The sequence below is a fragment of the Phyllobates terribilis genome, unplaced genomic scaffold (assembly GCF_046119375.1).
Source record: "Phyllobates terribilis strain yellow unplaced genomic scaffold, ASM4611937v1 Scaffold_5__5_contigs__length_657084704, whole genome shotgun sequence".
Lineage (NCBI taxonomy): Eukaryota > Metazoa > Chordata > Amphibia > Anura > Dendrobatidae > Phyllobates > Phyllobates terribilis.
The window spans coordinates 255,529,188-255,556,392 of NW_027362765.1; the positions used below are offsets into that span (position 1 = coordinate 255,529,188).

The window sequence follows — 27,205 nt, forward strand, 5'->3', positions numbered from 1 at the left end:
TTTTGGTGAAAAGGGCAACAACTCTACTGTAAGTGGTTGTCATAGTTTGTTACCTGACCAATTGGGGTAGGAGGGGTGCGTTAGGGGTCTGTTACCTAAAGGTACTGTCACACTTAGCGACGCTACAGCGATCCCGACAACGATACGACCTGGCAGGGATCGTTGCTGTGTCGCTGTGTGGTCGCTGGAGAGATGTCAAACAGTCAGATCTTCCCAACGACGCAGCAACGATATGGCGACCCGTAGCGACCTGTGTAACGATGCAACGCAAATGCACGCCTATTTGTCTCAGTTCTGAGTCGCCAACGAGGTCGTTGGTAAGGTGTCAAACACACCGATACATGCTACCCAGCGGGACCTCAACGATCAAAAAATGGTCCAGGCCATTTCGACACGACCAGCGATCTCACAGCAGGGGCCTGGTCGCTGCTACGTGTCAAACGTAGCGAGATCGCAGCTGAGGTCGCTGTTGCGTCACAAAACTTGTGAATCAGCAGCGATCTCGCTAGCGATCTCGCTTAGTGTGATGGGGTCTTTAGTCTCTGACCCACTCAATTGCTTCAGGGCGAGGGTGCGCCACTGGCTTCATCTGCATAAGACACAAAAGTGCTTTGTCTCGGTCCTGCCCTAAGGAACTTGAACCTGCGATTGCTTGTACAGTATTGTGCAATATTGATCTCAAAGATGGAGGCGGCGAGGGTCTAATCCAATTGAAAAGGGGAATGTGCCCACGATCCAGACAGACAGCGCTTTGGATGCAGCATACTTTATGTTGCGTCCAAAGTGCTGCGTTATATGAACGCAGGTGAATCCGCATGTGTTCATTGAACCATGCGGATTCACCGCATTCAGTACATTGTAGTGATTGAATTCCTCTTGCGGAGACTAGTGACTCTGCAAGAGAAATTTACATGCTGCGATCTGGAAAGACGCGCCGCATGTCCGTAGGTGATCACCAAGTGCATATGAACGCATAGTGGACATGGGACTTCTAGAAATCCCATCCACTATGCTGCAATATTTGGCCGCTGCGGGCATAAACACGAAGCTTCAAACCTGCAACGGCTCGTGATTGTGTGCACATGCCCTAAGACTCCGTGTACAGACATGCAGCAGTTCAGAAGAAACCTGAAGGTCAGCCGTGCATTAGTACAGATTTCACATTTTCCCACAGGAATAAACTACTGTATGATCGTACCCTTAGGCATGCATGTAAATAAGAAAGAACAGATTACAGCTTTGATCTCTGGGTACATGGTTTCCATGCATATATGACAGATTTAGAATGACAGAACACACAGTAATGTATGTGACATTATGAGTTCCAAGAACCAAGCATGTTGTCAGCAAGTTACTTTTTTTTTATTTTTTTTAACATGATCATCAATCTGGTGGTTTCATATTTTTTGGATTTTATTCTTAGAGAGAAAAATAATTTCTAACAGCAAAAAACATTGCTTGGGCACATTCTCCATTGCTAAATAATTTCATACTGCCACCTGCTGGCTACTTCGAAAACTATATTGCATTAATTTTCTTAGCAGAGTTAGGGTATGTGCACACTGTCCAGAGCTACCTGCGGCCCGACACAGCGGAATAGCTGGCGGCGGCTTCCGCTCCTTTTAAGCAGATGAGAGTGCCATTTTTTTTTTCACCTGCAGACTTTCCTCAGAGGTTAGGTCTATGGGGAAAGCCTGCATGCGGACCCGCCGGAGAAATTGACATGTTGCGGTATGGAAAGCACGTCAGTTTCCGCAGGTGATTCGCAGGTGCCCAGAGACGCATAGTGGACATGGGATTTCTAGAAATCATCCACTATGCGGTAACATCAGGCCGCTTCGGGTTTGACGCTGCATAACACGCAGAGGCTCCTGACCGTGTGCACATAACCCATAGAGGCAGCACCATCACATGCCTAGATGTGTCTCACGAATGTTGTCCAAGATTTATTTACATGCCATTATATAGTAAATAGGCATATTCAGTTGTTAAGCATTTCAGGCTGCACAAACTGGCCATGTAACTAGAAACTCCTAACAACTGAATATGCCCACCTATTATGACAAATGGAATCTAAATGAAGAGGTTTTAAGACCGTCAAGGTGCTGGATGTTTCTCTGGAATTTTGTCTATGGTTACTCCATGGAGTCCTACAAGCCCTGACCCTGCACCCTCCTCAAGATGCCCATTGCTGATCAACATTCCCTGACGATATTCACACATTATAGGCGAGCTGTAGCTTTTTTTTTCTACATGGAAGATGCACAATTTCATACTTACCAACTTTAGCTTGTTAGGGGAGGGGGGGGGGGGTGTTTAAGGCCAACCCACAAGGAACACCGACTTTTGGGTGAATTTTGGAGCGTTTTGAAAACTTTGAGATCGCAGGCAAGTATATCAAGCAGTATGAGTTATCAATATATATCAATAGAAATGTTTGTACAACTCCTTCACAATATAAGCGAGTAGTATGCAGGTGCTGTACGGTTGGAAACACCTTGTTACATGTATCTCAAGTTGCCAGCTGGGAAAATACTATGCAAGTAATACATTTCTCTATGAAAATGAAAAATCACTCAGTACCCAGTGTAACCGATGAGCATCCATTAGAGAGGAGCATGTCTGGCAAGATTCGAATTTGACAAATAGTTCTCTTATGAAATAAAAAAAAAAAAAAAAAAACAGTGGAGTGGTGCTTTAATTCTGCTCAATATTGAGTGATATAATTATTTTAGAATCTCAATTGTATGTTAACATTGAGCAGAATTAATTTCAGCCTACTGAATTGGCCCTCCAGTCATGGTCTCTCATGTGGCCCCTCGGGCAAATTATTTTCCTACCCCTGCTTCAGAGCATAGTTAACATAGGATAAATAAATACTCGCCTCACTTCTCACCAGTCCTTACATCTGGTCCTCGGTGACCATCTCTTTTCATACATCTTCGGCCTCTTCAATACATGCCACGGCTTGCTCAGGCCATGCATTTCACCGTGCATGCGTGCTATGTCATGACGTACTACAGCAAAAATGGAAGCTGGCACGTTTGGGCGGGCTGTGCTGCGGAAATGAAGAGCCTTGGGATTCCAAAACTTTTTTATTAATACCAATGCGTTTCTGCGCCCAAGCGGCGCCTTTCTCAAGGTATAAAAACCGATGAGCCTTCCTACTGCTCTGGATTGTAGAGATGACAGATTCTGAAAGCCCCTTTGATATCAGCATTCCCCTTTCAGGATCCAGGCTGATCGGTGCAGCATTTCCACATTTTGGTGGTATAAGTGGACCCTGAGACAGAAGGTTGTGTCTTGTTGGAACGAAGGAGGACAGTATCCTCCAGAGACAGTCTTAAAAAGGGATTAATTTTCTTGGATCTTCCTGAATACTTTTGGAATCTGAGAGAATGGCGGGAAGGCATATGCTAGTTCCACATCCCAGGTCTGGGATAAGAGTCTACCCCGGTCGGACTGTTCCCTGGTTTTAATGAATAGAAATCCTTTGCATTAGCGTTTTTCTTAGAGGCAAAGAAAACCATTTCAGGGACGCTTCAGCACTGTGTTAACTGGTGGAAAACTTACCTGTTTAGGGTCTTCTCTGATAATTGAATAGTCTCCTTGCTTAGAAAGTCTGCCATCTGATTTTTTGATGTGAACCGCCGAGACTGACCGTACCATGTTTTCTGTCCAACCAAATATTCAGATATGGACTGGAGATTGAGGTTTCGGTCCTCCTTGATGAAAAAGGAAGGAGAGTGGAGTGGTCTGAAAATACTCTGACGTGTTGATCTTTGAGACTTGTTTGGTTTCCCACACTGCACAGACTTCCCTGTAATTTGAAGATCTGTTGTGTATTGATGTGGGCCATGTGTCTTGAAGATATTGACCATCTATGTGGGTCCCCCCAACCAATTTGGCTTGCATCTGTAGTGACGTTCACACAGGGTGAGATGATCCAAGGTTTCCTTTTTGGAGTTTTTTTTGGAACAGTCCACTAGGTTAGAGATTCTCTCACCTCCTTTGATAATTTCTTCTTGCTGTCTAGACTGGCTCATTGGCCATCCCAAGCAGATAGTACTTCCAGTTGTAAACATCCTTGAGTGGAATTGGCTCCACTGAATGCTGGATATACAGGAGCTCATTAGACCCAAGATCCTCATTGCCTTCCTAATACAAATCGGCTTTTTCTTCTGGGTAGACTGAATCTCCCTCCTGACTCTTTCCTGCTGGAAGGAAGGAAGGAAGGAAGGAAGGAAAGAAGGAAGGAAGGAAGGAAGGAAGGAGTATTGCTGTTCTCAGTCCAGAAGTACCCCTAGGAGGATCTTCCGCTTCTCTGGCTTGGGGTTTGATTTTTCTTTTCTTTATTAGCCATCCTAGTCTCCCTAATACGGAGATAGTTGTAGCCAGATTCAAGCTCCTCTGATTCGGTTAATCAGCCACCAAATAGGTCATCTAGGTATGGGACAATTAGAATATCTTCTCTTAAAAAAGGTCATCACCTCCACCACAAGCTTTGTGAAAATGCAAGGTGCGGAAAAGAGTCCGAACAGTAGGCAACAAAACTGGAAATGTCGGATTTTACCCTGATCTTTTACTGCAAACCGGAGGTATTTTTGATATGAGGGATGTATTAATATTGGTACATGATCGTAGGAACTTTTTAGGTCCAACATACAGTACAGACCAAAAGTTTGGACACACCTTCTCATTTAAAGATTTTTCTATATTTTCATGACTATGAAAATTGTACATTCACACTGAAGGCATCAAAACTATGAATTAACATATGTGGATTACATACTTAACAAAAAAGTGTTAAACAACTGAAAATATGTCTTATATTCTAGGTTCTTCAAAGTAGCCACCTTTTGCTTTGAAGACTGCTTTGCACACTCTTGGCATTCTCTTGATGAGCTTCAAGAGGTAGTCACCTGAAATGGTCTTCCAACAATCTTGAAGGAGTTCCCAGAGATGCTTAGCACTTGTTGGCCCTTTTGCCTTCACTCTGCGGTCCAGCTCACCCCAAACCATCTCGATTAGGTTCAGGTCTGGTGACTGTGGAGGCCAGGTCATCTGCCGTAGCACCCCATCACTCTCCTTGGTCAAATAGCCCTTACACAGCCTGGAGGTGTGTTTGGGGTCATTGTCCTGTTGAAAAATAAAATGATGGTCCAACTAAGCGCAAACCGGATGGAATAGCATGCCGCTGCAAGATGATGTGGTAGCCATGCTGGTTCAGTATGCCTTCAATTTTGAATAAGTCCCCAACAGTGTCACCAGCAAAGCACCCCCACACTATCACACCTCCTCCTCCATGCTTCACGGTGGGAACCAGGCATGTAGAGTCCATGCGTTCACCTTTTCTGCGATGCACAAAGACACGGTGGTTGGAACCAAAGATCTCAAATTTGGACTCATCAGACCAAAGCACAGATTTCCACTTGACTAATGTCCATTCCTTGTGTTCTTTAGCCCAAACTTGTCTCTTCTGCTTGTTGCCTGTCCTTAGCAGTGGTTTCCTAGCAGCTATTTTACCCTGAAGGCCTGCTGCACAAAGTCTCCTCTTAACAGTTGTTGAAGAGATGTGTTTGCTGCAAGAACTCTGTGTGGCATTGACCTGTCTCTAATCTGAGCTGCTGTTAACCTGTGATTTCTGAGGCTGGTAACTCGGGTAAATGTATCCTCAGAAGCAGAGGTGACTCTTGGTCTTCCTTTCCTGGGGCGGTCCTCATTTGAGCCAGTTTCTTTGTAACACTTGATGGTTTTTGCAACTGCACTTGGGGACACTTTCAAAGTTTGCCCAATTTTTCGGACTGACTGACTTTCATTTATTAAAGTAATGATGGCCACTCGTTTTTCTTTATTTAGCTGCTTTTTTCTTGCCATAATACAAATTCTAACAGTTTATTCAGTAGGACTATCAGCTGTGCATCCACCTGACTTCTGCACAACACAACTGATGGTCCCAACCCCATTTATAAGGCAAGAAATCCCACTTATTAAACCTGACAGGGCACACCTGTGAAGTGAAAACCATTTCCGGTGACTACCTCTTGAAGCTCATCAAGAGAATGCCAAGAGTGTGCAAAGCAGTCATCAAAGCAAAAGGTGGCTACTTTGAAGAACCAAGAATATAAGACATATTTTCAGTTGTTTCACACTTTTTTATTAAGTATATAATTCCACATGTGTTAACTCATAGTTTTGATGCCTTCAGTGTGAATGAAAATTGTACATGGTCATGAAAATACTGAAAAATCTTTAAATGAGAAGGTGTGTCCAAACTTTTGGTCTGTACTGTACATATCACCGAATCCTTCCTTATTAGGGGTATTATTGATTTCAATGATTCCATCTTGAATGGCTTGTATAAAACACACTGATTCAGTGGTTTTAGATTTAGAATTGTTCAAAACTCTCCTTCTGCTTCTGGCTTCTTTATGGAGAACAGACTCACATCATGGCCCTAATATTGTTGGCACCGTGGGACCTGTACCACCTCCAAGTCTTGCAGCTTTTTTTAATCTTTTAGGAGTCTGTGATAGACTCCTGAGGAATGAGCAGATATTAGACAGAACCTTTTGGGAGGAGTGTGGATGAATTTTATTCTGTATCCCAGAGAGATAGTCTGAAGTATCCACTGATTACTGGATATGCCCTGACAACCCTCTAAGAAACATCGAAGCCTCCCACCAACGCTTCTGGCTTCATTGTCTCCCTGTGCTAGAGCCCAGACTGAGAAGGGAACCTCTTCTACCACCCTTGGGATAGCCCCACCTGCCTGTCTTCCCTTTCCCTTTGTAATCCTGTCTGGGATGAGCGTGGGTCCTCGGAAAGGAAGGTACCGTCCTTGGTTTTGCTTCTACAAAACCTCTTTGAATCCAAAGCTTTTTCTAGCAGGTCATCCAGGACAGGCCCAAATACTTGTAAACATGAGAAGGGAATGGAACATAACCAAAGAATGAATTATCACTTGACCATGTCTTTAGTCATAGAGCCATCTTGCAGCGTTGGAAAGTGCTCCATTCCTTGCCACGAATCAAACTGATTCCGTAGAAGCATCTGCCATAAAAGCGGTTGCCATCTTAAGCAACGGTAGTGATTCCAGAATCTTCTCTCTAGGGGTTTTGCTCCTTATAGGATTTTCTAAATCTTCCACCCAGAGATTCATTGACCTTGCAACAGATGTGACAGCTATATTTGCTTTAATAATGTCCGAGGAGGCCTCCCAAGGTTTTTTTAGGTCTTCTGATCTGTTAGCCATCAGATTTTTAAGACTTGAGGAATCCTCAAATGTAATAGAGGTATTCCTAGCAACTCTGGCTACTGGTATATCGATTTTTGGAATTTCCTCCCATAATTTCATTTCTTCAGGGTTAAAAGGGAAGACCAGCTTTAAAATCCCTTTGGATAACAAGTTTCTTTCCTGCATCTTCCAAAATCATAGCAGTGATGTGCTTATTAACTGGTAAGACCCCGTTCTACAGACACTTAGACCACCAAACATCTCGTCCTGAACTGAACGTTTCACAGGTGTCCTCAATTTTCATAGTTCCCCTCACGGCCTGTAATAGTGTGTCTGTATTTTCTGGAGAAAATAAGAATTTCTTACTTTCCTCGGGTAAAATGGTGTAGTATATCCACCTGTGTCCAGCTCAGGGTCAGAGTAATAAGATAATTCCCTATCCCCTGGGCTTCTGTCTATTTCCCACCTGGGCTGCTTAGGCAAGGGAGACTGAGGCGGGATAAAGGCAGAAATTGTTTTGTACTTCCTCCCTAATTATTACCCTCATGTCTGTCATGAATGAATGTGGATTGTTCATCTTTAATTATCTTAGATATGCATTCTGCACAAAACAACTTGCTGTATATTTCTGATATTTCTGATATATTACAGGTAGCACATCTGTTAACACTCTTATTAGTTGAAGTAGACCTTTTAGGGGCTTCCTTGTCCTAAAAAAACAAACAATATAATACGTATAGAATATATTCTGACAAGGAAGGTAAGGTGACAATGTCCAAAACCTTACTCGCATGACCTAGGGATGGTTCTGTGGACTGAATGGCCGAACTGCCAGAGCTTTGCCCATAGTAAGATAGGCTGCTGGTAAAAGCTGGCTCCCCTCAGGCAATTTAAATAGCATAGCTGACCTGGCTTCTATTCATCTGATTCGGGAGATCCTAGTAGTCCCATCTGCTGCCAACCATGCCATCCAATAAGGTCCTGCGGTTCATGCAGGAACGCACACCACTCCGATGACGCATCATATCCCTGCGTCGTATGAGTTTTCACGCTGGAACACTAGAGGTCATTCGTACTTCCGGACCAGAAGTGCATGTCATGGAACTTTCAATCAGCTCCCTGCGGCATGTGCTCCCCTGACCCAGCAGCAGGAAGCAGAGAGCCCTCTAGAGAGGGATGTGGCTACCCTAGGTGCACTCAGCTCAACTGGACACCAAGTGACCCCTTTCTAGAGGTATCAGCTTTTGGCTCTGCCACCATAGGAGGGAAGATATGGACCCCCCCCCCCCGATCCTCCAAGTCCGTCTCTTCGCGTTGAATGCCCTCTCCTGCATCTGTCCCTGACAAGTACAGGAAAAACACTGGTGGGTGGTAGTGATCTTTTTGATCACCTCTAAGAATAATAACCTGTTGAATCCCCTCTACCGCACTAGCATTACTGCATCATTGATCCTTGCCAGTTCTGCATGGATCATGTCCTGTTAATCATTCACATGACCTCTATAATTGTATTTATTCGATTTTATATCCTACTCTAGTAAAGCTCGTTTTACTTCTGCTTTCATTTGTGCTACAGTAGTTCTTTTGTAGGATTATCCAATAGGACAGGACAATTCTTCACAACCCACACATATCAATACATTTTGTTACCCATGACAGTCACCAGATGTCCTTCTTTGGACCACTTAGTAGGTACTACCCACTGCATACCATGAACACCCCCCGCTAGTGTTCAGCATTCCGATACTGAAATATCGGGTATCGGCCGATATTCGCGGTATCGGAATTCCGATACTTTTGCAATATCGTATACCGGAATCGGAAGATCCCATAATGCAATGAGCCAGTTTCATTTTATTCAGCCAATGAGGATCCTAAGAAGTGTGGGCACATCCTGTTAGGCATCTTAACTAATGGCATGGCTGTGATTGGCTGCTGAAATGTCATGATGCACTATAAAAGCCGCCGCCGCCATTTTGAGCTCACTCTGCTGTGAATTCAGTTAGGGATAGGACGCTGTTGTTCTGAGGGACAGTTTTAGCTACCTATTTGGTCTATTCTGCTTTACCCAAGCTACTTTATAAATCGCTGTGCCTTGCAGTGCTAGTGCACAGTTCTCTGTGCTGTTCACAGCTGTGTGTGTGTGTGTGTGTGTGTGTGTGTGTGTGTGTGTGTGTGTGTGTGTGTGTGTGTGTGTGTGTGTGTGTGTGTGTGTGTGTGTGTGTGTGTCTCACCCTGTAGTGTGTGCTTCAGCCACATCTGGTTGTAGTGCACTCAGTGTGTGTCACTGCCTCATACATTGTCCTTTTTTGCCAATTCATAATTTTTCCTGATTTCTCCTATTAGTGTGGTGGTTCCATCCGTATTCAACTAAATTGGTTCCAAACACACTATATAGGAGTAGATAGAGGAGCCTTTCTGCAGCATTGTGCCCTGCAGCCCCAGCCAGATTAGTATTAGCCAATTTTTTGTAGCCTCATCTATTGCATTGTAGGTTACCTTCCTACATTGTAATAGCTACAAAAAGTTCGTGATACTATCGGTATTGCATTTTTGGGAACATCCAGTGTCTTTTTGTGACAAAAAAAGCCTAAATAAAGTTCACCAAACACTCCACTTTACAGTTGTGTAGGCCACATTAGCTCATATTAAAGTCTAGTCCACACTTTATAAAATTAGTGTTTCGTATACCTGTTAGCAGCGGTTCAGGAATAAGCACACTAAGCCCTTAGTACTTTTCTGCCTATCTTTATCAGTCTACCAAGATGAAGAAGGCAGGGAGTAAGGCATGTGGTCGTGGTCGTTGAGTTTCTGCAGGGAGAGGACATGAGGATTCTGTGCTTGCAGGGAGAGGACGTGGGGATTCTGTGCCTGCTGCCGGCACCAGTGACTCAGCATCCCCCAGTTTTACCAGGGAACAGTCCTTTATGCGCAGCTTTGTAGGAGCTAGTCGTACCCCACTGCTGCGGGAGGACCAAATTGAAGCCGTTGTCGGATGGATGGCAGCTAACGCATTGAGTTCAATTAGTTCCAGATCCTCTCAGGTCCTGAGCACTGAAGAGCACCCATCTGTCTCTTCACCACCTGCCAAATTGCCCAGGCAGTCAGAGCCCTGGACAGGAGCCATCTCTACTTCTGTTCTCTGAATCTCTTGGCTTGGAAAGAGGGGGCCAGCCAAGCAGAATTCGAGAATTTGAAGAAGAGGTAGAATGCAGTGATGCGCAACCGTTTCGTCTCTCTGAATCTGAAGAGGCGGGTGGGCCAGTGCCTATGGTCAGCAGCACACCTCAGTACGCATCTGATGATGAGACTCAGGTGCCACTTTCTGGTGCGTACTGTGCTGTCGAGACTACCCAGGAGAAGCAGTTGTTTGAAGAGGGTGGTGTAGATGATGAGGTCCTTGACCCATCATGGCATGAGGGACAGGAAGGTGGTGGGAGAAGCTCTGAGGAATAGATTCCCCGAACAGCCCAAAAAGGAGGGAGAGGGAGGGGGCAGCCTTGGTTGCCTGTAGCCTCCACTTTGGCACCCATTAGGAGCATGGCTCTTCCAAAATCCAAAGCGGGCGCTCCCAAGACTTGCAGTGCCTGGTCCTTTTTTGACACAGTTGCAGATGACATTTGCTTTGTCAAATGCAAGCTGTGTAATCAGAAGGTGAAAAGAGGGAAAAGTGTCAGCAACCTCAATACCACAAATATGTGGAAACATGTGCGGACCAAGCACGTGGTGGAGTTACAAAAACACACTGAAGACCTAGGCCAACCTACAGCGCCACCTACCACCTCTTCAGCTCGTGTTGTAGCCTCTTCCTCCAGCTCACACACACAGCTGGTTCGGCTTCCTCACAGGATCGCCATGGAAGAATCTCTGGCACTGTTGTACAGAGACACAGTGTAATTCCACCCACAGCACCACTTTCCCAGTCATCCTCACACTCCCAGGCCAGTCTACAGCCATCGTTAGCACAGGCATGGGAGAAAAGGCGCCCATACTCGGCAAACCACCCCCGAGCACAGGCTCTGAATGCTGGCATTGCTAAACTACTGGCCCTTGAAATGCTATCATTCAGGCTGGTGGAGACTGACACCTTCCGTAACTTTATGGCATTGGCAGTCCCACAATGCAACGTGCCCAGCCGCTTTTATTTCAGCAGGCAAGCCGTCCCTGCCCTGCAACAGCATGTGGAGGGAAAAATTAAACATGCGCTACAAAATGCCGTCAGTAGCAAGGTCCACCTGACCACCGATGCGTGGACCAGTAAGCATGGACAGGGACGATACCTTTCCCTCACTGCCCATTGGGTAAATGTTGTGGAGCCGGGTACAGATCTTGAGAGTGGCGCTGTACGTGTTCTGCCAACTCCAAGGATTGCAGGAATCCAGTCTGTACACATTGACTCCTCCTCATACTCCAGTTCCTCTGAATCAGCGCTGCAGGAGCCGTCACGGTCTACTTCCACATCGACCCGTGAACGGTTACCTGTTATGATGACCGATATGAGCACAGTCGTGGCCAAACGTCAACAGGCCGTATTAAAATTAATTTCTTTGGGGAATCGAAACCACACAGCACAGGAGCTCTGGAATGCCATCAAGCAGTAGAGCGACGTGTGGTTTGTGCCAGCAAATCTCCAGCCATGCATGGTAGTGTGTGACAATGGTCGAAATCTGGTGGCAGCTCTGGGCCTAGGCAACCTCACTCACATCCCATGTCTGGCACATGTGCTTAACTTGGTTGTGCACAGTTTTTTGAGGGATTATCCGGATCTTGATGCACTGCTTCACAAGGTCCGCATAGAGTGCGCTCACTTACGGCGTTCCAGCAACGCAAGATCGCGCATTGCAGCTCTGCAGCGCCGACTACGTCTTCCGGAACATCGCATCATATGTGACCTACCCACCAGGTGGAATTCAACGTTAAATATGTTGGAGAGATTGTGTGAGTAGCAGGCAGCAGTAATGGAGTACCAGCTGCAGCAGGCGCAAACAAGTCGCAGTGCGTGCCGTTCACACTTCACCACCACTGAGTGGGCCTCTATGAAGGACATTTGCCACGTTTTGCATGCCTTCGATTATTCCACGCGGATGGCGAGTGCAGATGATGCACTAGTCAGCATGACTATCCCCCTTATCTGCCTGCTTGAAAAAACACTGCAAGCACTAAGGGACGAGGTTTTGGAAGAGGAGGAGGATGAGGAGTCACAAATGCCATCTGCTTCTCTACAGTCTGCGCAACGTGGTTCCTAACAAAGGCCTAGGCAGGGGACACTTTGTGAGGAGGATGAGGAGGAGTCAATGGAGGAGGAAGACATCTGTCCAGAGGAGCGAGGTACACAATGCTCTAGTAGTCAGTATCTAGAGGGAGGGTGGGGTGATGCAGAGCAGGCAGAGATCACGCCTCAAGCAGGGGACAGCGTTTCTTGGCCAGTTGGCAGTCTGCAGCACATGATTGATTTCATGCTGCAGTGCCTGAGAAACGACCGCCGCATCGCCCACATTCTCAACACGGCTGATTATTGGGTGTCCACCCTCCTAGATCCTCGCTACCGGGACAACTTACAAAGCCTCATAACACCATTGAACCGGGAGAATAAAATGCGGGAGTACCAAGACGCACTGGTGCATTCCATCATGTTCTCCATTCCAACCGAGAGCAGTGCTGCTAGTGCTTTACAAAGCAGCTCAGTGCGTCGAGGCAGTGGAGGAAGCTCTGCACAAAGAGGGAGCAGAAGCAGCGCCTCAGCACAAGGCAAGACCAGTATGGCCGAAATGTGGCAAAGTTTTGTGTCCCCGCCGCCACAAAATTCTACACCATCACAGACGGCTCCAGTCAGCAGGAGGCAACATTTCCGTCAGATGGTGACAGACTACATGTCTTGCCCTCTCAGTGTACTCCCAGACGGCTCTTCTCCCTTCAAGTTTTGGGTCTGTAAGCTGGATACATGGCTAGAGCTTAGCCAGTATGCATTGGAGGTGCTAGCTTGCCCTGCTGCTAGTGTATTATCGGAACGCGTCTTTAGTGCCGCAGGTGGTGTACTAACAGACCGTCGCATGTGACTATCCTCCGATAACGTTGACTGGCTTACTTTTCTCAAAATGAACAAGGCCTGGATCTCTCATGAATTTGCCAGTCCTCTTCCAGAATAAATAATTGGTTGGCAACAGTATCCAGGTCTCCTGTTGTGTTCATGTTTCTACCACCTGAACTGTAATCCCTGAGCTCCAACACCGCCAGTTGGCACTCAGAAGTGCTGTCTGCACAGTCAACACTAGTTGCCGTGTTATTGGGGTTCAGTAACGTCAGCTGATCCCCAGCTGTGTGTCCGGCAAATTCTCCTGCTTTGTCTACATCCACTGTACTACAGATTTTAAAGTTGCTCCAATTACACCTCTGGCTCCTCTGTTTTTAGTATTTACCAGCACCGCCAGCTGTTTCCCAGCAGTGTCTTTGGCACGGGTACTCCCTCCTGCCCAGCCTGGTTCCAGCACGTCAGCTGTTTCCGGGTAGTGTCAAAGTCACTTTGCCTCCAATGCGTTGTCCTGTCGTGTGCGGTCGGGCTAGCCGACTCTATGGTGCCTGCAGTTTTGGTGACTCCTATGTGGGCAGCGGGATCTGGCAATGAAGGCTGGTTCCATAGTGCCAATAAGACAAGCACCCCCTGTAGGACTGTGGGTTTCGGTAACTGCGGCCGGCTCGCGGCCTTGCAACTTTTTTTTTTACATGGGTACCTTCTGCTACCCATCCGGGTTCCAGTACCGTCAGCTGGTTCTCAGCAGTGCCTTTGGCTTAGGTGCCTCCTTCTCGGTATCCAAGTTCCACCAACGTCTGCTGGTCCTTGGTAGTGCTTTCTGGCACAGGTACCTCCTGCTTAGTAACTGAGTTCCAGTACAGTCAGCTGGTCCTTGGTAGTTCCATTGGCTTTTGTACCTTCTGCTACCCATCCGGGTTCCAGTACCATCAGCTGGTTCTCGGCAGTTTCTCAGCCTTCTTGTACCATCTGCTACATTTCCAAGTTCAAGCTTTTTGAAATGGTTCTTGGTAATCACTCTGGATCTCGAAGACGAGGACCCCGAAGACGAGGACCCCGAAGAAGACCCTGAACACGAGGACCCTGGAGACCACCTCGAAGAAGATGAGGACCCCGAAGACGACCCTGAAGAAGACCAAGAAGATGACCCTGAAGAAGACCAAGAAGATGACCCTGAAGAAGTTGACCAAGAGGACAAAGAAGAGAAGACAACCACCAAGATACAGAAGAACAAGAGACAGAAAACCAAGAAGCAGAAGTACAAGAAGCTGCAGAACAAAAAGCGGAAGAACATTAAGCATAAGACTAAAAATCAGAGCAAAAGATATTATCTAAATTATAAGCAGAAGATGACTAAGCAGTGTATGGGGGTGAGTCCGTTCCTCCTCGTGGTGCCCCTGGAAAAGACCTGCTGCTGCAGGCCAAACTGAACGCGGACAAATCCTGTTGTAAATCTTTTGTGACGGGCAGAACGAAAGGTGTAATGTCCAACCTTTTATAGATAACAACTACAGGAATGCCTGTCACAAATAAGAATATGATGAAGAAGAAGAATATGAAGAAGAATAATAGTTGAATAAGAAGAATATGAAGAATGTAAAAAAAAATGAATAATAAGAAGAAGGTGAAGAAGAAGTTGATGAAAAAGAAAGTGTGGGAGAAGTAAAAAAGAAGGTGAAGAGCATGGAAGTAGTGAAACAAATATCTGACAAAATATAAAAATACTTAACATAGTCAATATTTCCGTAACTCAGAACATCTTAAAAAAAAAAATATGAATTCCTGCTATTCCATTTGATTGGGCTAAACCTCTATGCCTTTATTGTCTCCCCCACCTCCCCCAATACATTCTACATTATTCTTAGTTGTTTTCCTTCATGTAGAATTAACCTACAAGGAAAGAAAGGGTTTATTTTCATTCCGATATTTCTGTCCCATTGACTTGCATTGGTTTCTGGTATCAGAATCGGCGATATCCGATACTTTTTGGGTATCGGTCCGATCCGATATTTCCCGATATCGGAAGGTATCGCTCAACACTACCCCCCCACACAACATGCGGTTTGTGTTTGTTACATCATTAGGTCAGAGAATCTTTAATTTGTCAATTGTCAAATCTGTTCTGATCCTTGCACAACACACTAACATCAAGTAGTGACTGTTCACTTGCCACTTATCACACCTGTTGATAGGAACTAATGAGAATAGAATAGAGAGAGAATAACTGAACCAGTCAGGGATCAGGATCAGTGGTTTTAATGTTATGTCCGATCTAACATTTCAAGGTGTTTTAAGCCAGAAATTTGGCGAAAAATCCTTGATGATTTGGGGCCTTAGTGCCTCTTACGCTGTTCCAAGAGGAGTTGATCTTTTAGTACAGTAAGTCGATGTTTAGCGGGTTCCATGATATACAGTTGTACTCAAAAGTTTACATACCCGGCAGAATTTTTCCTTTCTTGGCCTGGTTTCAGAGAGTCTGAATGATAAAAAAAAAAGTTTTTCTCCACTCATGGTTATTGGTTGAGTGAAGCCATTTATTGTCAAACTACTGTGTTCTCTCTTTTTAAATCTTAATGACAACCAAAAACATCCAAATGACCCTGATCAAAAGTTCACATACCCCAGTTCTTAATACTGTGTATTGCCCCCTCTAACATCAATGACAGCTTGAAGTCTTTTTTTGTGGTACTTGTGGAGGAGTTTCTTTATTTTCTCAGATGGCAAAGCTGCCCATTCTTGGCAAAAAGCCTCCAGTTCCAGTGAATTCCTGGCCTGTCTAGTATGAACTGTGCGCTTGAGATCTCCCCAGAGTGGCTCCATGATATTGAGGTCAGGAGACTGAGATGGCCACTCCAGAACCTTCACTTTGTTCTGCTGTAGCCTTGTGTTTTGGATCGTTGTCATGTTGGAACGTTCAAGTACGTCTCATGCGCAGCTTCCAGGCTGATGAGTGCAAATTTGCCTCCAGTATTTGCTGATAACGTGCTGAATTCATCTTACCTTCAACTTTTACCAAGTTTCCTGTGCCTTTGTAGCTCACACATCTCCAAAACATCAGCGATCCACCTCTGTGCTTTACTGTAGGAATAGCATTCCTTTCATCATAGGCCTTGTTGACCTCTCTCCAAATGTAACGTTTATGGTTGTGGCCTAAAAGTTCAATTTTGGTCTCATCACTCCAAATTACCTTGTCCCAGAAGTTTTGAGGCTTATCTTTGTGCTGTTTGGTGTATTGTAGGCCAGATACTTTGTGGCATTTGCACAGTAATGGCTTTCTTCTGGCGACTCGACCATGCAGTCCTGAATTTCAGCTGATGTTATTTGTGGGTTTTTCTTTGCATCCCGAACAATTTTACTGGCAGTTGTGGCCGAAATTTTTGTTGGTCTACCTGACTGTGGTTTGGTTTTTACAGAGCCCCTGATTTTCCTTTTGTTAATCACAGTTTGAAGGCTGCTGACTGGCATTATCAATTCCCTGGATATTTTTTGTATCCCTTTCCTGTGTTATACAGTTCAACTACCTTTTCCCGTAGATCCATTGACAATTCTTTTGCTTTCCCCATGACTTACAATCCAGAAACATCAGTGGCTGGATGAAAGATGCAAAAGTCTGCCTGGATTCCAGAAACTCACTCAGATTTTATTCACACACACTGATTACAAGCAAACAGGTCACAGGTGAGGATGTTACCTTTAGTAGCCATTCAAACCCATTTGTGTCAAATTCTGTGCATGTTATCAGGCCAAAATCACCAGGGTATGTGAACTTTTGATTAGGGTCATTTGGATGTTTTTGGTTAACATTAAGATTTAAAAAGAGAAAACACAGTAGTTTGACAATAAATGGCTTCACCCAACCAATAACCATGAGTGGAGAAAAAGTTTTTTTGCTGTCATTCATATTCTCTGAAACAAGGCCAAGAAAGCAAAAATTCTGCCGGGGTATGTAAACTTTTGAGCACAACTGTATGACTGACTTATGTAGGAGATAGGAAAGTTAGACCTATGGGGACAGGTACCCATGTGAGTAAATAGAAGAGCCAGCATCCGTATGTGGCAAAGTCCATAGACGTTTGTTTAAACCTATATTAAAAATACATGAACCATTAAACGAAGAGTCATAAAAGGAGGAGTTTACACTTCTACGTTTCACTCAGGGCCATGCCAGCCTGATATGCATAACAGTGTAGATCCATTTTATGGTTATTTACCTTATCACCCATATATTTTTAATAGGAGTTTAAATAAAAGTCTGTGTTTTTTTTTTTTTTTTTTTTTTTAAACAATGTGTCAAAGAACTAACAGGCAACTAAGTGCTAATTATCTGCCTGTTGTGCCCAGCACCATTCTCTACCGAAACATAGGCACAGACTGATCCTGCTGGCGAATCAGCGGCTTCGGCTGACGTCACATCGACAGAGCAGCGACTGCTCTTCGGCTTTGTTGACAGGGCGTGACTGCAGATATACTGATAAGCAGCGGGGATCCAGCTGTCAAACTGAGAAGCCAGCTATCATTTAGCATGAGGTTGACAGTCAAGCCCTGTCGACAGAGCAGCCTGGAAGAGGTGCTCTATCGTTGTGGAGCAGCTGAATCGAGGCAGGAGCTGTCTGACTGCTCTGAGCCGGCGTTGGGTACAACAGGGAGGTAGTTAGAAACTATCTGGCCTGTTAGTGCTTTGGCATATTTAAAAGAAAAAAATTCCTGGACAACCTCTTTAAAAAGGACAAGATACTACAATGGCTATTCCTTATTTTGAGTCATCATATGAAGAGTGTGGAAGTCATTCTCCCCAATGTTTCATCCATTAACTTCAGGACAGCAGCCTAAAGTCAACATCAAGTGGAATGGGGGGGGGGAGGAGGAGGAGGTGACAGGGCAGAAAGGCACCAGCTGTCTCCTACCAAGCAATGCAATCCACTGGCTTCTGACCATACTTTGTAGTAATCTGGTCCTTAGGCCGAATGACAATTACCCAAACAGGTGAGATGTCCTACTGACACCTGCACTCAGTGAGCTATCAGGTTTTCACAGTAGAAGGTTTTATCATTATAAAAAAGGAAAAATTAAACAGATTGTATGAGATTTAAAAACCATGGCAGTTTCCAACCTTCCAACCACAAACTATGGCACCATTGTCTTCTTGTTGTATCTGGGATGTCAGCTCAACCCTTGAATGGGAAGTTTTCAATCCCAGCCAGCTCATTTGTTCCAATGTTTTCTTTGGTTGTAGCAACACCTTACATGGTTAAATCTTTTGCATGATGTGCTATGGACCAAGATTTTTATACGCACCTTTTTTGGGATCCATATGCATGACACCTATGAAGAGGGCTGGATGCATAGGACAAATACTTAATTGCCTTCTATTATTGGAATTACTCTGTGCAAATCAATCTCATTGCAGATTATCAGTGGGAAAAAACGGTTTTATGTGAGTGACTATTGGGGGAACATCCATGTAGGACTATCTCCAGTGGTAAAATCAACACCAAATCCTGCAGAATTACAGCAGATTTTCATATGGATTAGGGTACAAACTGATATGTTGTGCAAGTCAAAAAAGCAACGCTGGTCAATTTTTGCTGCAGATTTGATAACACCTCATCAGAAATGCATTATGTGTTTGGAAAACAGGACAGAAAATCTGCTACAAATCTGACCCATGTGGACGTATAATTAAATAGAATTGACTTCTATTCAAATTTTCCTAAAAGATCAAATATACCCATGAATAAAGGGTGAAATCGCTCCCTTCATCATACTCAGAAATCCACATCTTTAATACTCTTAGGCCTTCAGTAGTTGTGGCCATTATATTGGTACTCTTACATTGGGTCTGGGTCATGAGCAGTCATCCTGGAATCATAGAAAGGACACAATGGGGTTGGTCTGTGTTTGTCTTGATTCTTGCAGACAACCTTAATGAAACAGCCCATTTTTATAGTAAGCTGTGTGGAGAATACGTATTATTCCCTTACCTGTAACTTCACATTCATTCCATCCACCGTAACCATTTTATTCTGTGAAAACAAGATTTAGAGAGTGTGAGGACTGACCATCATCGGATCACAAACCGTGTGCATGCTACAAATAAGCGGCTGCTATCCACATGGAAGCTATAGACTTTAAATAGACCACTTTTCCCATAAGGATCTTTTATACCCGCCAGGGCTGCACCTCAACACTTATTTTGGGGCGGTTTTCTGGTTCAACCATTTCAAAAGTCAAATTTGAAGCTTTTTTGCTTGGCGCAGAGGCACCTCGAGATTTGACATGTAGCTTCTTTTTCCAGCGCCATTGTCCACAATAGGAGTGTTGGAGCTTACTCCGTATTTGGAGAAATTTTTCCAGATCGATTTTGGTGCAGAGTCTGCTCAAAAATATAGCATGAACGAAACTGTATGATCTATATGTGCACACACTGGGCATATACACAGTGAATTTTTGGGGGATAGAAAATCCATTGCATGTCACAGTAGCAGCAATGTGTATGACACTTCTATTTTTTCCACACTGTCTTAAATATCAGAAAGCGTTAAATCAGAGTAATTTATAACGTGCATTTTGCTGATGATTTTGCATTATAAAGTGTGAAATGTGCGACTAAGCAACACTTTCCATTGCAAATTTCACAGCGGAAACCCTGCACCATATATGACCCCCATGTGCAAATATTCTAAGACTGCTCAAACAATTTTAATTCCTAAAACTCCTTAACACCAACATATCTATTATATTTTTTCATTTTCAATTTCAATGTATATAAAACATTTCATTTCTTAAATGCAATAGACAAAAATCACACAGTGTAAAAGGAAAGTTTAGGATTAGAGTCATGTCCTGAACCCAACTGTATCCACAGAGTAGGAAAATAGAATACAAGTCAGAAATAAAAAGTGACCAGGTCAAATTTCTGTATAATGAGAAAATTACGGTAGCTGTGACAGTCGGAATCTCAATGAACCAGTTATATTATAACCATTACTTAATGTTCAGAGGGCAATTGCAGCGAGAAGGAGCTTTTAACACAGTTTATAAAAAGTGACCAGAGACAGAAGAGCAAAAGCCAAAAGGAAGCACATTTTACTAAAGTGAGACTCAAAGATTTAAAATACAGAAGAAGATAAAACAGAAGAAAAGAAACTGGAATTCAAAGTAAAGGACCAGCAAAAAGACAAATAATGCAGTTTGAGGTCTTCTGGAAGAACCTTAATGTGAAGTAAAGGAAAGTTGTGATGTCAGAATTATGCTGTACTATAGATTAACTGTACAGATATGAGAATCAGAAAGCAGATTAGATGCTAAAAGTTTACAAAAAATAATCAGATGACCCAAATGGGAATTCTCACCCGAAAATCAATGCCCACAGTTGCCAGGAACGTGCCTGAGAGAAACGCCCCATCTTTAAACTGGACAAGAAAACACGTTTTTCCAACACCAGAATCTCCTAGTAGCATAACCTGTGGGATAAGTAAATGTTTGTTACCGTGACCTATACACCATGGCACCGATTCTGGTAAGTCATGTGACCTTAAAGGGAATCTGTCACCACATTTGACCGATCTAAACTATTAATATGGGCATACAGGTTATAGACTGCTGAGGAGAGTGATGCCTGTATGTCTCATATCAGAAGCCTTGTTGTTGAGAAATCATCTTTTATCACTTTATATAAATGATCTCTTCAAGGCTCTGGTGAGGACGCTGCCTGGAAGATGACTCCAGAGCTTATTATACATGAAGGGGGAGTTACCAGTGTGAGACAGGTAACTAACACAGAACAGCAGAAAAGGACTAAACTGCTGAAAAAGTCCTACCCATCTGTCTGATATCAGATGCCTTGTTGTGGAAGAATCATCTTAGGAGGGCATGAACTGTATAAGGATAGGCCCAAGGACTGTAAGGCAGTGGGTAAGGGTTAAATAAAGTGTGTGTGTGTGTGTGTGTGTGTGTGTGTGTGTGTGTGTGTGTGTGTGTGTGTGTGTGTGTATGTGTGTGTGTGTGTGTGTGTGTGTGTGTGTGGGGGGGGGGGGGTGAAGAGGGCTAGACTGTCCATAGAGATGTGGACAGAAGGTTATTTATAGGGTGGTTTGGCGTCAAAAGTCAGGTCCGCTTACTAGAAGAACATCCACCCACCCTAACCATTATATATTTTTTTTGTTAAGTGATGTTGAGAGTTTTTTATATTAATAAAAAATGTATATATAAAAATAAATAAATGTTTGTTATATGGTAATCTTTAGGTAGGATAAAAATTGTGTCATGTAAAATTGTCACAGCGTGGCGGTGTCTCTTCCATGCCCAATTAAGTTTTAATTGCAAGGCCTGCTGTACAGCAACAGTTAGCTTTTGCCTTCTTCTTGTGTTAGGGTCGTGACCGACCCCTTTTAGGTTTTAAATGCATACAAATTCTACATACATTTGTTTATTGCATCAAGACTTTTTGACTTTTTCAGGAATTTATTTTTAAACAAAATACAATAAATAAAACTATTTTACCAAATTGTAAAAATGCTCTTATTAAAATTATAACATTTGTGTTGTTGGGGTCAATTTCGACCCAGGTCTAATATAAGAGTAAAAAACCAATAATAAGTCCCAAAACTGAACTCAAACACAATATAAACCAACAGCCCACAGCCAGCTCTACCTCCAACAACTTGAGTTAGGGACATGTCCAGGCATGTATGGCCAAATCAGCTTAGAGTTGGTACTTAGCAGAGTATACATCTCCAGTTTACTCATGCAACAATGAGGAGAAGATTTGATGTAAGCCAAATTCTGGATTATATCTTAGATGATAATGAATCAGAGGACACACAGCAGCAAACTGATACAGATGAACAGGTTTCTGAGGAGGAAGATGATGTGGAGTATCAACCGGAAGACACAGACTGTTCTGATCAGTCTGATGAGGAGGTCACTGGTGCTGAAGCTGCTCCCGCTGAAAGATTCAAATCCAAAAGTGGCAAGATCAGTTGGAGCTCAGTACCTCCAGATGTACATAGCAGGGCAGATGCTGCAAATGTCATGAAAATGACCCCTGGGATCACAAGGTTTGCTGTGACAAGAGTAAGTGACATCAAGTCATGTTTTGATCTGTTTATGCCATTGTCATTAAAAAAAAGTCATTATTGCTATGACAAACCTTGAAGGGAAAAAAGTCCACGGCAACATGTGGAATGACCTTCATGATGATGTCCTGGATGCCTACATTGGTGTTCTTCTCCTTGCTGGAGTGTACAAATCCTGCAATGAGGCCACTGATAGTCTCTGGGACGCATCGACAGGCAGGAATATTTTCCGGGCAACAATGTCACTTCAAAATTTTCAAATGATATCAAGAGTCCTCAGATTTGACAACAGAGACACCAGAACAAAATCTGACAAACTTGCTCCCATCAGGGATGTTTGGGAGAAATGGGTGCAGCTCCTTCCACTGATGTTCAACCCAGGGCCAGAGGTGACAGTAGACGAACGTTTTCTCCCTTTCTGCGGAAAATGCCCCTTCCAGCAATACATGCCAAGTAAGCCAGGCAAATACGGCATAAAAATTTGGGCAGCCTGTGATGCAAAAACTAGCTATGCATGGAATCTACAGATTTGCAAGTTTGCAAGCGGCATCCCTGAAAAAAAACAAGGAAAACGTGTAGTCCTCGATAGGACTACTGGACTGCAGCATCACAACATTACTTGTGACAATTTTTTTTACCAGCTATGACCTTGGACAAGAACTTCTCAGGAGGAAAATCACCATGGTGGGCACAGTGAAAAAAACAAACCTGAGCTGCCCGCTGAATTGTTGCAGATGAAGGACAGGGCTCCACTTTCCTCAAAGTTTGTTTTTACAGACACCACCACTGCTGTTTCATACTGCCCCAAAAAACGACGGAATGTGGTACTGATGTCCTCACTTCCTGATGACACCGCTGCATCTTTGTGAAGTGACAAAAAGCCCAGAATCATCCTGGACTATAACAAAAACAAAGGAGGAGTGGACAACCTGGACAAGCTGACTGCCACCTACACTTGCCAGCGAATGACTAGGAGATGGCCAATGGTTGTATTTTACAACATCCTTGATGTGTCAGCATGCAATTCATTTGTGTTGTGGACCCACATTCACCAAGGATGGAATTCAAAGAAAAAACACAAGCGGAGGATGTTTCTTGAGGAACTAGGAAGATCCCTTGTCAAGGCGCACATTGACCAAAGGGAACGAGAGCCCCGAGACCCAGCCGCTGCAGCCTTGATCCGACAACTCCAGAGCTCAACAAGTGCTTCGTCCACAACCATAGCAACACAAAGAGCATCATCACCAGCATCCTCCTCAACATCAACCACAACAGCCACAACCCCAGTGAGACCGCCTGATTCTAAAAGAAAGGCGTCAGGTCTGCCCTAGCAATAAGGACAGAAAGACAAACATTGTGCTTCAGCTGCAAAAAATACCTCTGCAAAGAACACACAAAAAGTGTCATTTTTTGCCACACATGCATCTAAAAACTAGTACTTGATTTCTGTTGATTTGCTTGATTGATTGTTGTTTGACCTAGAAAAGCTACTTTTTATTATTATTGCTATTAATGTTAATATAATTTTCATCTTTTATTTGTATTAAAGTTCTATAAAAAAAAAAAAAAAAAAAAAAAAAAAAAAACTGTTTTTTTGCCTTTTTCATAAAGTAGTTAGATATGGGTCAAAATTGACCCGTAACACCATAGATGTTACTAGAGTTAATTATATATACATACATACATACATACATACATACATACACACACACACACTTTTTTTACATTTAAGAAAGGTGTTCTAAAACCCTTCAGTAATAGTCAGGTAATATAACGAACTTTTTTTTAAGTTTATATTATTCTCTTGAGGTTCATTTGACAATATTTTTATATTGAAAATGAAGGGTATGCTCTCAAATGAAAGGCCCAGGGGGCCACAACTAAAATATTAAAATCAATCCTTCCATGGATGAGAAACCCTAACAAGGTAACTAAGAGGTGAGAAACAAATTGGATCATAAATAACTGTTTTTAGGGTATTCTAGGGGTGATTTAAGACACGGGTCAAAACCGACCCATTAACATAAGAAAGAGTAACAGAAAGCTAACACAAGAGGAAGGTTAAAAGGTATAAAAAGGAAATGGGTATGGAATGAGTTTGAGTTTTTGTACGGTTTTGGTTTTATGATAATAAAGCTGTGGCCAACCACTTTGAACCACAAAAGTGTTTGATGGTCTTATTTAAATGTTAAGAAAAAGCAGCCCAGGTTTTTGATTTCAAGAGGCAGAGGGGGTTTTAACACTCCTTACAGTCTTTATCACTATGTAAAATTACCTCTTCCAGGCTCTCTGCCCCCAGAGCTGATTTTACAGGACTTTTTTCAGCAGTCTGTAGCCTGTATGCTCATATTAATAGTTTAGATAGGTCAAATGTGGTGACAGATTCCCTTGAATGCATTAAAATGTTGCAGAAACATCTGTTCATCTAAAATGTGGATGTTATTGTGGCAAGTGCTTCTGCAAGTCCAATCCAAAAATATAGGACAGCAGCAAAACTCTGCAACAAATCTGCTGTGTGCAAATGGGCCCTAAAAAGGAACCCGTCAGTGGGATCAATCCTAAGGTCCGGCTAGTATAACACTAGAAAATGCTTCATTATTTTGTTTTCACTATGTGTCACCTTATCACTAGGAATTATCAGGGTGTGGTTCCCTTATAGCAGGGGTCTCAAACTCGGCTGGGTATATGGGCCGCACATGGAAAAAATTTGAATTTGGGGGGCCGCATTCTTTGTTCAATGTGACATTTTTAGTGATACCATTTTTTTTGTATACACCTTTTGAACATTTTTCCCGTGTTTATTTTTTTTATGGCTTGGGTCGTTATGGATGTGGCGATAATAAACGTGCACTTTTTTGTGTTTACTTTAGTTTACATATAAAACAGCATTTTTAGTGCCCAATATTTTTTCATGCTTTATTTTATTTTTTATTTTTTTTACAATTTTATTTCCCCCAATTGGCCACATACAGTAATATTGTCTTACAAATAGCATCATATAGTAATAATGGAAAACATCTTGTGGCTCTGTGCCCCATCCAGGTCCCCACCTTGTGGCTCTGTGCCCCATCCAGGTCCCCACCTTGTGGCTCTGTGCCCCATCCAGGTCCCCATCTTGAGGCTCTGTGCCCCATCCAGGTCCCCATCTTGAGGCTCTGTGCCCCATCCAGGTCCCCATCTTGAGGCTCTGTGCCCCATCCAGGTCCCCATCTTGAGGCTCTGTGCCCCATCCAGGTCCCCATCTTGAGGCTCTGTGCCCCATCCAGGTCCCCATCTTGAGGCTCTGTGCCCCATCCAGGTCCCCATCTTGAGGCTCTGTGCCCCATCCAGGTCCCCATCTTGAGGCTCTGTGCCCCATCCAGGTCCCCATCCTGTGGCTATGTGCCCCATCCAGGTCCCCATCCTGTGGCTCTGTGCCCCATCCAGGTCCCCATCTTGAGGCTCTGTGCCCCATCCAGGTCCCCATCCTGTGGCTATGTGCCCCATCCAGGTCCCCATCCTGTGGCTATGTGCCCCATCCAGGTCCCCATCCTGTGGCTATGTGCCCCATCCAGGTCCCCATCCTGTGGCTCTGTGCCCCATCCAGGTCCCCATCCTGTGGCTCTGTGCCCCATCCAGGTCCCCATCCTGTGGCTCTGTGCCCCATCCAGGTCCCCATCTTGTGGCTCTGTGCCCCATCCAGGTCCCCTCTTGTGGCTCTGTGCCCCATCCAGGTCCCCTCTTGTGGCTCTGTGCCCCATCCAGGTCCCCTCTTGTGGCTCTGTGCCCCATCCAGGTCCCCTCTTGTGGCTCTGTGCCCCATCCAGGTCCCCTCTTGTGGCTCTGTGCCCCATCCAGGTCCCCTCTTGTGGCTCTGTGCCCCATCCAGGTCCCCTCTTGTGGCTCTGTGCCCCATCCAGGTCCCCTCTTGTGGCTCTGTGCCCCATCCAGGTCCCCTCTTGTGGCTCTGTGCCCCATCCAGGTCCCCTGTTGTGGCTCTGTGCCCCATCCAGGTCCCCATGTTGTGGCTCTGTGCCCCATCCAGGTCCCCTCTTGTGGCTCTGTGCCCCATCCAGGTCCCCATGTTGTGGCTCTGTGCCCCATCCAGGTCCCCATGTTGTGGCTCTGTGCCCCCTGTGCTGTTCTTCACACACATAAAATAGAAAAAAAAAAAAGATGATTCTCGCCTGTCCTCCGTTCCCTCGGCGGCCTTCCTGCAGATGTGGCCCGCAGGCACCACAGAGTCCGACCCCTTGACGATCCCGACCTGGTCCAGGAGGAGCCGCCGACAGCAGCGCTGCATTGCCGCACAGAGACTGTCTCCCAGCACAGCATTTTCAATGTCAGCCGCCGGCCAATCAGAGGCCAGCAGCTGACATCTGCATATGGCAATGACGTCATACTCGCTGCGCCGACACGCAGATATCAGCTGCTGGCCTCTGATTGGCCAGCAGCTGGCATTGGAAATGCAGTGCTGGGAGACAGTCTCTGTGCGGCAATGCAGCGCTGCTGTCGGCGGCTCCTCCTGGACCAGGTCGGGATAGTCAAGGGGTCTGTGCCTGCGGGCCGCATAAAGCAGCCTCAGGGGCCGCATGCGGCCCGCGGGCCGCGTGTTTGAGACCCCTGCCTTATAGGTTCCCTCCTGACCGGTCTAAGTTTGGGGAAGTGGGGCGTGTGTGGCCATCTGGTTCCACTCCCGCCCCCCACCCCCATCCTTGGTTCTGCTCTCTTGGGAGGGGAGCAGACCATCTATGGCTCCTAGTTCTTGCTTAGGTGAGAGCCCAGGAAGATGCTGGGAGCAAGATTGGTCTCCCTTGGCTTCAGCTAGGGGAGTGTACTAGTCCCTGACCCTTGCTGTGGCCTTCGGTCTCGGTGAACGGCTAT

General features: G+C 44.6%; 1 protein-coding gene across 5 annotated transcripts in view; it reads right to left on the reverse strand.

Annotated features, from left to right (window-relative positions):
- RAB37 (RAB37, member RAS oncogene family) overlaps window positions 1-27,205 on the reverse strand; it is a 128,679-nt gene that overhangs the window by 21,410 nt on the left and 80,064 nt on the right. For 4 of the 5 annotated variants that reach the window (XM_073684072.1, XM_073684069.1, XM_073684073.1 and 1 more), the window contains 2 exons: window positions 20,618-20,728; window positions 19,247-19,288 (listed from right to left, as the gene is read on the reverse strand). In XM_073684072.1, coding sequence (XP_073540173.1) covers window positions 19,247-19,288; window positions 20,618-20,728 — 153 coding nt within the window. The remainder of the gene's footprint in view (window positions 1-19,246; window positions 19,289-20,617; window positions 20,729-27,205) is intronic. The other variant, XM_073684071.1, reaches the window with a different exon arrangement.